The sequence below is a fragment of the Dinoponera quadriceps genome, unplaced genomic scaffold (genome assembly GCF_001313825.1).
Source record: "Dinoponera quadriceps isolate SergipeBrazil2010 unplaced genomic scaffold, ASM131382v1 scaffold2159, whole genome shotgun sequence".
In the NCBI taxonomy this organism is placed as follows: Eukaryota; Metazoa; Arthropoda; class Insecta; order Hymenoptera; family Formicidae; genus Dinoponera; species Dinoponera quadriceps.
The window spans coordinates 893,689-907,420 of record NW_014556477.1 but is presented as its reverse complement, the minus strand read 5'-3'; the positions used below and the strand labels follow the sequence as shown (position 1 = coordinate 907,420).

General features: G+C 42.1%; 2 protein-coding genes across 11 annotated transcripts; one reads left to right on the top strand and one right to left on the bottom strand.

The window, feature by feature from the left end:
- Window positions 1–18: 18 nt before the first annotated feature.
- On the bottom strand, window positions 19–6,204 carry LOC106747510 (cilia- and flagella-associated protein 36). 2 transcript variants are annotated; one of them, XM_014625082.1, is made up of 6 exons: window positions 6,117–6,204; window positions 4,999–5,231; window positions 4,465–4,640; window positions 3,897–4,087; window positions 3,390–3,678; window positions 19–3,277 (listed from the first exon to the last, which is right to left on the bottom strand). In XM_014625082.1, exons 3-6 carry the CDS (start codon window positions 4,549–4,551, stop codon window positions 3,023–3,025), a joined length of 822 nt encoding a protein of 273 aa, XP_014480568.1. In that variant the 5' UTR covers window positions 4,552–4,640; window positions 4,999–5,231; window positions 6,117–6,204; the 3' UTR covers window positions 19–3,022. The 2 variants fall into 2 exon arrangements, with proteins under 2 accessions (XP_014480568.1, XP_014480567.1); XM_014625081.1 differs by lacking the exons at window positions 4,999–5,231; window positions 6,117–6,204 and adding an exon at window positions 4,838–4,986.
- LOC106747514 (ubiquitin-conjugating enzyme E2-24 kDa) lies at window positions 5,919–11,821 on the top strand. Of its 9 annotated transcripts, none has more exons than XM_014625093.1 (6): window positions 5,919–6,246; window positions 8,023–8,157; window positions 8,245–8,295; window positions 8,447–8,579; window positions 9,047–9,194; window positions 9,383–11,821. In XM_014625093.1, exons 2-6 carry the CDS (start codon window positions 8,027–8,029, stop codon window positions 9,478–9,480), a joined length of 561 nt encoding a protein of 186 aa, XP_014480579.1. In that variant the 5' UTR covers window positions 5,919–6,246; window positions 8,023–8,026; the 3' UTR covers window positions 9,481–11,821. The 9 variants fall into 9 exon arrangements, with proteins under 9 accessions (XP_014480579.1, XP_014480578.1, XP_014480576.1 ...); XM_014625092.1 differs by having other exon boundaries at window positions 5,919–6,408; XM_014625090.1 differs by having other exon boundaries at window positions 5,920–6,619.
- The last annotated feature ends 1,911 nt before the right edge of the window (window positions 11,822–13,732 follow it).

Here is a 13,732-nt window from a genome sequence, read left to right as displayed (position 1 = left end):
TATATATATATATATATATATATATATATATCTGCTAAAAAGAAAAACAACGTCAAGACGCAATATACGAATCTTAATTTGTGCTAGACTCAATGAGCTATTCTAATTTGTAGGGGAATATTTTTCTTAGATACGCGCGATTGCTTTATTACAGTTTAAATTTAACTTTGCGGTATGCATATCAGAAAAATTCAAATTCATCTGCCCGAATCAGCTCCAGAAAAGAGTGTCTACTTCCTTAAACCACAAGGGCAACCGACGAAACTGACGACGGTGTGAATCTGATTCTCGCATTTATTATCGCTATATAATTCATGTAGCACGCTGCCCGACGAATAACCGAATCCGCTTTTACACTTTACTTTATGATTGCGTTAACTTTATAACAAAAGTGTTATAAGCTAATGTACAGAATTCCCGACATGCCTAATACCCGAAAGAATTTCCAAGACTGCTTTAGAATTGTAAGTACGTATGCTTGGAATGATGCCGTGGAATACACATACATGTACACATATACATATATATTAACTTATGATACTGAAAGAGAATTTAGAAGTTAATTCAGCCATCGAGATGAGCAAACTGTGAATAAAGTCTTAAGTAGGCAAATTCGCTGGAGCTGAGTGATACGTGTACATAAAATGTTGTGCAACCTGGACTGATTACTGGAGAGGAAAGAGAGGAAAATGTAACAAAGGCTAACGCTAATTAGTTAAGTAAGATGACGCTGAGTAATGTTGTTCTTCTTCATGTGTTTTACATATATCTACAATTTATTCGATAATAAAGAACAAATATTAAGCCTAGAATGCTACATTGGGTGCAAAGAATGTATGTAAAAAGAACAAAAAAAAAAAGAAGAGAAAAGGAGCAAATGAATTAATATCTAAGTGATATTAGAGAGTAAAAATGCGGTCACGTGCTATTCAAATTGCGATATTTAATGCATATATACATTCGTACATACAGAGTGTTTTAGACCAAGTTCTCTTTTCGTCTATCTTATCATTGATCAAGCATTTCAAATTATCATTTGACACACACACACATACACATCTTCATCTCAAGTTTTATATTAAACATCTACATTAAGAATATTGACGAAATGTGGTATGTATTGTACCAAATTCTAAAGATGGTAACGCAATAAGCCAAATACATTCTCCAATTCGAGATTTTAGAGGATTGAATATGAGATAAAAATCTTCTCTTGATTTACAAGTAGATGAAAATTGATATCATCATGCATTCATTGGCTGCCACGAAGACACGGTTTTATCACGTGCCTTCTGTTAAATATAACATTTGATATGACAAAGTTTCATGCATAGCGTAACAACAGTCTAAAACATTCTGCCTCAAAACCGTCGCCGAGATCGCAAGCATACATTTTTCAACCGTCACATCGATGTAATATTAAAGGAAGAAAACGGACTTGCACACATTGTACAATATCACGTGCTAATAATAATAGTATGCGTTTTAATTATGTAATGACAGAATAAGAAACTTTTTCTTTGAGAGTATATATATATACAGACATATATATATAAATATATATATATATATACATATGCACAGAAAAAGAGACCTTTTTATATGAGAATGCTATTCGTGAATTCTGTGAATTATGAGAGAGAGAGAGAGAGAGAGAGAGAGAGAGAGTAAGCAAGCATAAAATATACAATTTTGTGTGTATTATGGTAATAACTGAATGAATTGAGAAACGATATTTTGCATTTTATTCTACTGATGAATGAAAGATCAATCTGACGACAGGACTGACACCTACACGCAGGATTCATAGCACAAAACAAGCAACTCTACTGTAAAGAAAGTTGCTTAACTTTTACGAATTTTTTTGTGTACCTTACGTATTATTGGATTCTAATTGTAATTGATTAATGGACGATTAGCTATGAATGAGTAATTAACTATAAACAATTAACGAACTAATAAATTCTAATCTTGTATTGGTTGTTGTGGTAATTGGACAGCTAGAAGATCGATTTCCGGAACGACGGGAAAAATTGAGATTTATGTTGTTAAATTGCACGCTGCATAACACATATTTCTAAAGTTAATAAAAATACTGCGTAACTACGGCTGAAATTTGTTTTACGTGCTACAGAGAGGTGACTATTGATTTCCTTCATTCTATATTAAAGATACACACGTGTTAGTGACTAATTAAATAATAATCACAAATTAGAGATTTATACATAAGCGTACTTATTGCTGGTATTATGCTATGAATCCATCTCATCCGTTAGAAAGTAGACCGCCAAGAAGTGAGAATGATAAATGTGTGTTACACTGAAATACCGGTGTGTTGTAGAGAAGTGCGAAGAGTATTTAATTAAATAAAATCTAAAATTAGACGAATATACTGGTATGGTGGGGGAGGGTTACTGGCCGAAGTTCCAACCTACCTTGATCGTTCACTCTCTGACTTTCTGGACGCGAATATGAGACTACGTCACGTTTAATTGCGATCCAATGTAACGTGATCTACTCAGTTGCAAATTTCCGAGCATTAGTTTACGCTTACTCGTTCGTACTTCGTTCATTAGGAGTATGAGCACGATAAAATCATTATCGCTGAATACCTTACATTTACGCGAACGTATTCTTACGCGAGGATGACTGAGCAGTGAGAAGACACCTGTTACAAATGCAGTACTTTCGTTTTATTGAGTGCAATTTCGTGAAACTGCAGATACCGAATAAGAAACAATGATGGTATACGAGTGAATATATATACTTTAGCTTTATATGTCCCTCTACCCTTTTATGATAGAATTACTTAGAAATAAAGATATTTTTCAAGCAACGAGGCAAATGTTAAAACGATCATGTGGCTTTACGCACGTTGCACATTTCCCGAAGGAGAAAAGAAGAAGAATACAAACGTGGCCTCTATACATATTGTGAATGCACAGTTTAAGACTTATGTCTACGATTATAGCATTATTATATTATATCACGAGAAAGCGAATCAACGCCCGATCAATCGAGTTTACTTATGTACAACTTCGGCTTTCAGTCGTGCTGCGAGAGCCCTTCGATACTTCAAGTACGAAGGGTCCACCGTTTGCGCTGCTTCCAGTTCTTGCTGACCCTTCATGGTTGCCACGGCCACCACTCTGGCCGAACTCGGCCGAGTTTTATTCATTTCCAGCTGCTGGCTCCTGGCTTCCTTCTTCAGAGCTACGAGTTTGTCTCGTCTGGCTTTCAAGTAATCCTGCCTCTTCTTCATATCTTCCGCGCTCATCTGCAATTGCCGTCCAATGCGACATATTTTATTCAAATATCGTACATTATCATTTTTAAATGTCCGCTCATCTTTGATATCACGCGGGCGCAGGTAAATTAAGAACGAATACCCCGTTTTCGTTGGACTCTTTCTGTGAAATCGGAATCGGATTAAGCGGCTCGAGTCTCCTGAGCGGACGAAACTTTTCCACCGGCTCTTTTTCGTGGGAGGCACATTGAATCTCCTCGGACTCGTCGTCCGAGGCGTTTCTGGAAGCGTCTTGTGACTTCCTCAGTGCTTCCTCCAACAATGCTCTTTCGTTGTAGTATTCGGCAGCCAAACGCTCGTGTTCAGCGACGAACGATGTTTCCGGAGATATAACGGGCCCCTCCTCGCTCTGATCTTCCAGAACGTGTTTGCTGCGTGCATAAAGAGGATTTGAGAAGACCTTTGCAACCTTTCTGAGAAACCACTAATCCCCTAAGAGTTAAATCAATCATTTTTAAATAAATTCGAGTGAATCTGCTTGACAGGCGTATTAATTGCGTTTTATTTATTTTTTTACGAGTGTTTTGATATATTCTCCGATTCTTCTTCGTTTAAATTATTCCGTATTATTACGTGTAATGAGACATACTGTATCAAGTCTTCCATGACCAATTCATCGTCATGCATGCTATCCGTCTCGTATACGAGGGAAGCGGGTGTGAGACCGTACTTCTGTTCGATCATATTTAACGCCTGCAATTGAAGCTCCAGGTTCTTTTGTATCATCATCCTTTTGAATATCTCGTACTCGTTCGCGGCCCATATTTGTTCGAACAGATTCTGCAAAACGTGCGTGGAAACGAATGAAGAAGCAAGTGATTGCGTCGAAGTAGAGCCGAGCTGTGCGATAATCACGAAGCACTACACGATGCTACAGTTATTTTCTTGTTCTCATCATCGAGTATCATGCGATTTCCTTAAATTTTACGAGACAAATACGAGATAAACATACTTTGTTACGAAAACTAACGTTTAACCGTGAAAGTATTTGAAGCAAGACACATTCTCCATGTTAGTGATTTCTTTACACCAAACGTAACTTTTCAAGTTTGATTTTAGGAGAAAAATGTGTCTCTCTCTCTGAAAAAAAAACTTTTTAAAAATATATCTTCTCGTATCTTATCTCGAATATTGCCGGTATGTGATGATGATCATACTTGTTGAAATTGTATAGGAATTTTTGTGTCCCTGTTAACGGAGCAGGCATGCTCGAATTGTTCCGGCGTGATACCCATGTCCTCCATAAAGCATCCTAACAACAGGTCGACCAAATTTTTATATTCCTGGTATATCTTGCGATACTCCTCGCAATCTTCGGTATTGGCCTCGAAAACTGCAACACATTAAACAGATAATTACAGTCCCCGCTGTGATACGAATTTAACGTTCGTTGTTAACAACGATTTCGTGAGATTTCTCAATTTAATATCAAGAAAACGACAATTGAAAGATTCCAGTGCGCGAAGAATTGAAAGTCTCCCTGCGAGTCGCACTGGAAGGTAATGACATTCCCGACGACGCTGTACGAACCGAGGGACTTCTCCTCGATGAAGGTCATCAGAGGCGAAGACCAAATGGGACCTTGCAGAAATCCAATCAGAGAGTCGAACACCCAGGCACTGTCGTCTTTGTCGTTCATTTTGATTAAGTGACTTTTAACACTCCCAGCGTTATCGTGAGCCCGCACTTACGTTAAGCGTTTCTCCTAAGTGGTGTTCGGCCGGATTTCTCTCGGCTAAGTTGTAGTCATAGTTACGATGGACAAAACATGTAGCATTGGAGTAGACCTGCGCCGATATTATTCATTCGGTCGATCGATCGTCGTAGCGGATGTTTCCATTTTCCAATGGCATGTTGACGAGCGACGGATCGCAACACAGGATACTCCGGTATCCGCGTTGACAAAGGTTGCGCGAACCACCATCTGCAACAAACGAAATGTTCAACAACCGTCCCGTAAAATATAAATCATTACGTGCGTAAAATATAAATCTTTACAGCGAGTCATCTTGAGATGCAGTTTGACAAAGCATGCAAATTTATTTTAAAAAAAGCAGCCTTCGTTAGGCAGATATCATTTGCGTAAAATATGATTCCGAATTACAATCGGAGATTACCCGTCACTATCGGACAACCTATCAATTCGCAATATTTCGTTAAACAATACAGTTGATACTTAACACAATTCAGGTACGAAGAAAGACAAAGCATGACTGAAACACACTTGAAGATAAACAGTCATAAAGATAACTCACGCGGAGCATCGCGCATTGACAAGCCAATAATAGAAGTTTACAAGTCTCGCAGCTTCGCCTCCTTCATTCGCACCCCGATAAAGGCGAGGACGCGGTCGGGAGGATGAGAAAAATAATCGCAACGTGCGGAGAACATCCGGGGACGCGGTTATCGGGGCGTTCGAACGTCGGCGCGCGGAGGCGATCGGCGCGCCCTCTTGGACGCTCCGTTCGGCCGAGCGACGCGCTAGGGAGTTCCGTCACCAATGAGGCCTCGGCAGAACGCTAGGGGAAGGCCGCTAGGGGAATGCGGTGCGGCGGCGCCAATCGCAACGGGCGCGAAAGCGGCGGATTCGCCAGCGTCCGCCGCCGCGGCGGCAGAGTCAACATCCGGCGACGCAGAGATGCGCACGTTTCTTCGGCGCTTGCCGAGGGAAGAAGGACGCCGCGATCGCGATTTCGGGACATGAAAGAGTGAGATGAATGCTCGCGACACGAGGACGTGGGTCTGAGGAGCGCTGGGTTTCCGGGCACGTACACTTCGCGAGGGCGATTCGAAATCGGTTGTCTACTACCTTGTTGGTGCCCTCGTCCGCGCTGTTGTGTCGTTGACGCGCCCGAGATCGTCGTAGTACGAGAGAAGACGAGGAAGCACTGGTCGCTCGCGGTTCTCGTCCCCGTCGTCGCCGTCAGGACGTCGCGCCGGTGCGTTGTTGTTGCTTCGTGCCGCGAGACCATCGGCGGGTTAGCCGTTCTCTCTCTCTCTCTCTCTTTCTCGCGTTGCTCGTCGTGCGCCGCCCGTCCTCTCCCGCGCTCGACGACGATAATAACAAGACAGCAGCCGAGCCGTACATCACGCGTCTCCCGGTACGTAGCCGGGCGGCCGTCGCAGCCTCGTTGCGAGGGGAGATCCTGCGCCGTTGAGCCCGCGAGGGGATCGCCGGAATAGTCTCGCGGCGGGCCGGTCTCTTTCCCCGCCGCTCTCCCCCTCCGCTTCACTTCCCTCCGTCGACCCGGCGAAGCTAGAGTCGTCGCGCGCCGACGGCAAACACGGCGTGGACACACCGAGGAACACGAGGTACATCGAGCACACGATAACACCGTTTCCTGCCTCCCCGCGCGAGCGAGCGAATTGCGAGAATAAAAGGCGGATTCGGTGAAGGGGGAGGGGGGGAAGCAGCACCGTCCCGCAGAAGGGACGGACGGACGCGGAGGAAGAAAGAAAGAAAGAAAGAGAGAGAAAAAGGAAAATCGGAGGAGGAAGGAGAACTCGTGTGGACGACGTGCCGGTAATGTACGTCGTCGTCCTACGAGGCTCGAGTCTCTCTATTCGCCGGGGTGTGTGCGCGTGCATATGTGTGTGCCCGGACAGGCGTTCTCCTCGAGTCTCTCTCTCTCTTTCTCTCCGCGTCCGGACGGCAGAGCGAGAGGGCGAGAAAGAGGAGATCAAATTCGCGTGCTCTCGCATCTTCCGCCACCGGCAGGAGAAATCAATCGCGCGGCGCTCTCGCCTCTTCCTCTCACGCGGGGCCCCGAAATGCCGCGCGCGAGGAAAACAACGCGCTGACCGGGAGAGGCTGCACACGTCCCCGCGCGGACGTTACCGGTATCGCCGCGAGTTCACCGGAGACGGCATTTTTTCGTTGGCGCGCCTCTACTCCTCTGGCTGTCACGTAGTACGTTGTTCCTCGGCCGTCCGTCCGCACGTCCGTTCGTCCACGGGAGGAGGATCCTCGACGCGGACGACGCGCGATTTTCTCTCTCTCTCTCACACACACGTCGCGCGACGCCGCCGTTTAAAAATACAACGCGCAGATATCGAGTGACGAGATTATTTATCCGGCGGCGATCAGGTCCGCGCGATGTTTATGTTCCCGCGGGGGCGGGGGGGAGTGGTGGAAGAGTCGCGCGAGTTGATCGAAATTCTTTGTTTTGCGGCACTACCTTGTTGAGCGTTAACGTGACGAGATAATCGCCCTTACGGTGAGATCGGCCAACGTTCGGGCTGACGATCCACAATCGCGTTCTTCTGTGCCTGGCAGCTCGGAAAATCACAGTGATCGCGACTCCGGTTCTTCCTTCCGCGAGAAGAAAGGGAAAAGAAGCGGCGGCTCGTTGCTCGCTCGCTCGGCTCTCTCGTTTCACACGTGACGGTAACTCGCACGAATGAACAAGACGCACCTCGGCGATCATTCTTCCCGTAGCCGAGCCGCGTCTCGCGAGGGTCTGTGCGTCCGTTGGAACACAGAGCAGCATCGGCGCGATTGTCAAGTGCACAAGCGACGCATGGTCCCTTGTGAGAATACATCTTGCAAGTGCCAGTCGGAGCCAAGCCAGCCTGTGTGCTTGTACTGTCACGCTCAATGCTGCCTGTTCGTGGTGCACACCAATCGGTTTTACTTGTTTGTTATATCGCGAGCGACTGTAACCCGGAGGGATGTATGCGTGAGTAACAGTGCGTATGCATTTGTTGTGTCGCAGAGCCATGTCATCAGGAGCAGGATCCAGTGGAACTGGACGAGGACGCGGTTCTTCCTTGGCAGACAATAAGCCGGAAAGTAAAGAGGCCAAGCCAAATCCAAAGATGTCGAAAGCTTTAGGGACCTCCGCTAAAAGGTGACGCGATGTACCTGCGATTGTAATAACGATAAGCATATTCGTCCGATTTGTAGCGATTAAACTGATTTAACTGGTTTTTGTCAGGATACAAAAAGAACTGGCGGAAATTACACTAGATCCACCACCGAATTGCAGGTCGGTTGTCATGAATTACCAATGCGAACGTACTTTCTTTCGAACGGTACCTTTAGAACCCGGATAGTTAGTCATTCGGATAGTCGAGGAGTGTTAATATCTTATGTATATGCAGAGGACGGTGTGTGACAAAAGAAATTATGTTTTACAGTGCCGGACCGAAAGGTGATAACCTGTATGAGTGGGTCTCTACTATATTGGGTCCACCGGGTTCAGTTTACGAAGGTGGTGTGTTCTTTCTTGATATCCATTTTTCGCCGGAATATCCCTTTAAACCTCCTAAGGTGGGTGGTGATCATCTTTTGTCAAATCGGTATCATACACTTGAGAAGAAAGCTGAGAAGTAGATTTATTGTTTATGCTGTCTTGCAATGGTGTAGATTAAGAAACACATTATACAAGAATATGAAATCATTGAATATAAAGATAAGAATATTGACACGTTGATAAGTCTTCTCTTGAAACATTCATGCACTGCGTTCCAAATAAATAATTTACACGTTTGAAATCATCACTTTACAAAAATTTACATTTTCATTTGCAACTTTATGTATTCCCTTAACATACGACACGAAGGCTGCGTTCTCTATGGGCGCTACAAGCATTATTCCATCCTTTTTGTAACGAACAATAAGATAGAATGATACAGCGCGAGAGCGGCCAAGGAGAACGCAGCCTAAAACCCACACAATATATGCAAAGTGTACAATGTTACATGCTCGTAAATAAGGTCGTATTTTTATTCCCATAGGTTACATTCCGAACACGTATCTACCATTGCAATATAAATAGTCAAGGAGTTATCTGCCTGGACATATTGAAGGATAATTGGTCTCCCGCACTTACGATCTCAAAAGTTTTACTGTCAATATGTTCCCTCTTAACAGACTGTAATCCAGGTGAATGCACTATTATTATGATGATAATACATTTGAATTTGATGCATGACATGCGCATGATTGCGCATTTCACACACGGTATATTTATGATTCCGTCCAGTCTCATTTGTAACATTAGATTTCACGGGATCTTGCATTTTCTCTAATCTAATGCAAATCCGGCCTCATGTAACTTTGTGCTTTTACAGCTGATCCACTGGTAGGCAGTATAGCGACGCAATATCTACAAAATAGAGAAGAACACGATCGCATAGCACGGCTTTGGACCAAACGCTATGCCACATGAGCATGTTCTTATCTTCGTATTAAACTCCTATTAGTCTCATGCCAAGTTAACGATCCGCTGCTGCTCTCATACAATTTGTCTCATATACATAGCCTGTATACATCTCTATCTATGATCGCCGTTGGTCGGATAAAACGAAAAAAAAAGAGAGAGAGAGAGAGAGAGAGAAAAGAAAAGAAATACAAGTGAGCACACAAAGACCGTTTGAGATCAGCTCAGACAACAATGATTGTGATGTGCTTTTATGTTGAGTATGTAACTGTGCCTAAGACGAATGAATGTGCGTGCAAGTGTGTTCAAAACAGTGCGTTAGGGCATGGGCGAGAGACCAGGAGTTTTTTTCACTTAAAAGTTACGATGAGATAGTATTTAAATGGATCGTATTGTGTATCAACAATACTACCCGACGCTGCTAATAATGTTTCTAGAATAGATGGTAACATGAACAATATTGATAATCTAAATTGTAAGTAACTGATAGGTATACGTAGCCGTTAAGATAATGAACATAGCGGCCCGTTTCTCCATAATCGAACTCCCATATTTTTGTATTGAATTGTCTTAAATTTAAATTATTATGTTTCATACACACACGGTGTCTCGTGCCCGAGCTGTAGACTAGCGACGTGTAACTATAATTTAACTTGATACAAAACTACCGCTACTACTTTTTTGTGTTCATGATACGATTGTGGGAAAAAAAAAGGGGGGGATCTTCACTGCGTGGATACTCGATATTTGCGCCGGCGGACGCAATCTGACTGTTTGGGCCCATCTTCGGGAAAAAAAAATATATTGTAATTGTAAATAAATATTATTTCCTGTACATTCATGCTGGTGAAACATTCGAGAAACTTGTAACTTTAACCTGAATTTATATTCTGTCTACATACATATATATATATATATATATATATGTATATATATATATATTTGTGTGTGTATGTGTGTGTGCGCGTGTGTGTGTGTGTATGTATAAATTGAAACGTCACCAGGGCGATTGCACCAATAGAGCCCTGACTCACATTGATTCTGATTAGCGAATTCCTCTTTATCCCATTTTAGATCGTATATATATATTAGTTCTAGTTTATGATGTAGATAGCGAAAGAAGAAAAAAGGAAATATCATGAAAACGGCTGACGCGCTGAGCGATGTTGGTGCAATCTACGCGTTCTCTCAGACTTTCCGCATTATTTAATTGTACCTTAGAGGATATACTTACATATCAGTTTCGTTGCATATTCGAGACTCAAAAAGCGTACTGAATACCTTCATTGTCTTTCTTCATCGGTCGGACGGTGCATCGGATGTCTTGAGTGATTCTTCCGTGGTTCTTTTATATGTCGCGTGACAGTTACGAGCAAGGTGAACGAAATCACTTTGTACATATCTCTGTTTTAAAACGTAGGTAGTCGCTTAAAAAGATATCGGCTAAGTGTAATTATAGTTTATATGAAAATAGCGAAGCGCGGCTATGGTGAAAAGTTTGCTTGACGACCATCGATATTGTACAGTTTATTGTGTAAAGAGTGTAAGGCACTGCTTTACATCTTTTTCTTTCGTCCTGAAAAATTCGCGAGGTGTAAATATCGCGTCGAATGCACGCGCAAGAACGCACGGCTCGCGTAAGTTCCTACAACTGGAGAAAATTTCCATATCCCCGGGCTCTTCGTTCCNCCCCCCCCCTTTGTTCTTATAACATATTTAGTCGGCAAAATCATTGGCTCTTCGTTGGTTCCGCGAATCGGTATGCAGATTTCAAACTTTTTACGGCTCCAGGCGGTAGTTATGTGTGATTAATAAACTCCTCTGTGTGTCTCTCGAGATTGTAAATAGATCATTATACATAAATGCATATACATGATGTGCCCATGATGTGCATCCGAAAAAATTACCAGAACATTAAGGAAACATAATGGATCTCGTTATTTCTAAATGTCGTGTATACATTAGGTAAACATAGTCACGCCGAAAACGGGAGTACGCTCTATCGGGCCCGGTCGTAAGATCGCGGGGCACATTGCGCTCTCTTGTAAAAAAAAAAGAAAAAAAAAAGAGAAAAAAGGATGTGAAAAGAGAAAAAGCCGTTTGTCACGTTTGTCCACTCTCGGTTCGGATGATCCAAAATTGCAGTATGCACGCCGGACTGTGTGTGTCACACACACACACACATACACAAAAGTTGATCCGTGAACGCTCTTTAATTCGCGTGTACAAAGAAAATGTGTACGTCGAAAACGAGACAAGTGTATAAGAAGGTCGATCTTATATATTGATAAATAACGATCTTTTAATTAAATGATATAACAAATGAAATATACAATTTATTATACGCTAACGCTCGCTATATTTATTACTCTCACCCGTTCCTGACCTTTGTTAAATAGATTGTATTATGCTCGAATTTTGTAATATCGTGTTGCAAAACATTTGAATATGTAAAATTAACGAGGCAAGTTCGCGAAGGAAGGGTAGGGTCTCTTGGAGTAAAAAAAACGCCGTTATTCGGTGTCATTAAGTTTATTAGTATACATAAAGGCTAGATGAATACGTGCTAAGGACATGTTGGCTCCTAAAATGCCGTAAATCAGTTGCGTTGTAATAACGAAATTACGTTTGCGTGTGTCTCACACTTGAACGATACTCCGTCTAATAATTTACGTTTTATAGTAAAAATAACACGTAAGCAGCCAAAATAGAATTTAGTACAAAGTCGTTTGTGTATGTATATATATATATATTATATATATGTATAATATATGTATAATATATGTATATATATATATATATATATATATATATTGTATGTAAAATACCAATGTTAGTTAATACTGATTACAATAATCTTCGTCAGTCTTTTACGTTGTCTAGTAATTAATACATACAGAGCTCTAAATTTTAATCAAGATCCCTGACAAACGGATGATTTTTATATAATCAAGAAGGAACAAACTTTGGACATGTGCTGGTTTCGAAGCTACACCTTTTGCGCGCGACCGCGCACAGAGACAATATCATTGAAATGTTCATGCTAATCTCTATCGACTTATAACATAAACGTCACTATGTTAGGCACACTTTAATATTTATCATATATCATAGCTATTACTTCTATCTGCTTTTGCAACTATAAGTTATCTTACGGACGTTCACGTTTGTTTCTGAGATCTTGTGCATTTGCTATTTGTGATGCTTGTGTCCTCTGTGTGCGTGTACACGTGTGTGTATGTGTACGCCTGTATGTATGTATTTGCGTGTATGTCTGTGTCGGTGCCAATTGTAAATTTAAATTATACACTTTAACATCATTGTAAAATAGCAAATATATCAGTACCGTTTGTTTTTACATATAGAATCTTGCGTGACAATTACGTTCATCATGGCTTTTCTTTTGCTTTCAGACGTAAATATTCTAAATATTCAGTGAATGTCCAACAGCAGGGCCCGGGGAGAAGCGGGGTAACGTTAGAACTGTTTATGCATTGGATACACAAGACTACAGAAACTTATGCGACGCAATTCGCGCGTTGTAGTACTTGAATCCGTGAAATCGACAAGACACAGTGAAATTTCCGAGTCGCTTCCTCCATTTGTCATGGCGCGAGTCCAAAGGAAACACATTGTTCGCACCTCCGGTGTAGTTATACAAGTGCATGTAATAGTATCTCGTCACGTTTTCCAATTGGTATCGATCGCGCGTCACATTCCCAAGAAAAAAACAAACACGTTTCTCCTTCAGATGGAAGCAAGAATGAAAATAAGCGGAAATGCGTTATTATATGACACAGCTTGACGTTTATTCCATTCTTTTCCCAATATTACGGCGAGCTCTTAATATTGGGAAAAAGAATCCTGCGAGTGAAGCTCGCGAGAAGAAAAAAGCGATTTCAGTTCGGTTTCCGGCGTATCGCCATGTAATCGTCTCTCAATACGTCGCTCACTTTTGCCAGAGGCAACTCTCGTCGATAAAAAATAATCTTGATCTTCTTGCTTTGGTCCCAAATACGAACTCAGCGTTAAACAAGCACGCCATTTTTGTGGCAGCAAACGAACTGTCGGAGTAGTAATACGGTACAACGAAGCACAAGAGGATCAATATCAGAGTTCACTGACATTACAAGCTAAATTATTGACAGGACAGAGCTAGGGCTAACTTCCATTTGATGCTCCATCCCGATTTGAGCTCGAGCCCGAGACGCCGAGTTACGCTAATTTTGTTACATCGTTAGTACGTAACGTACAGAATTTT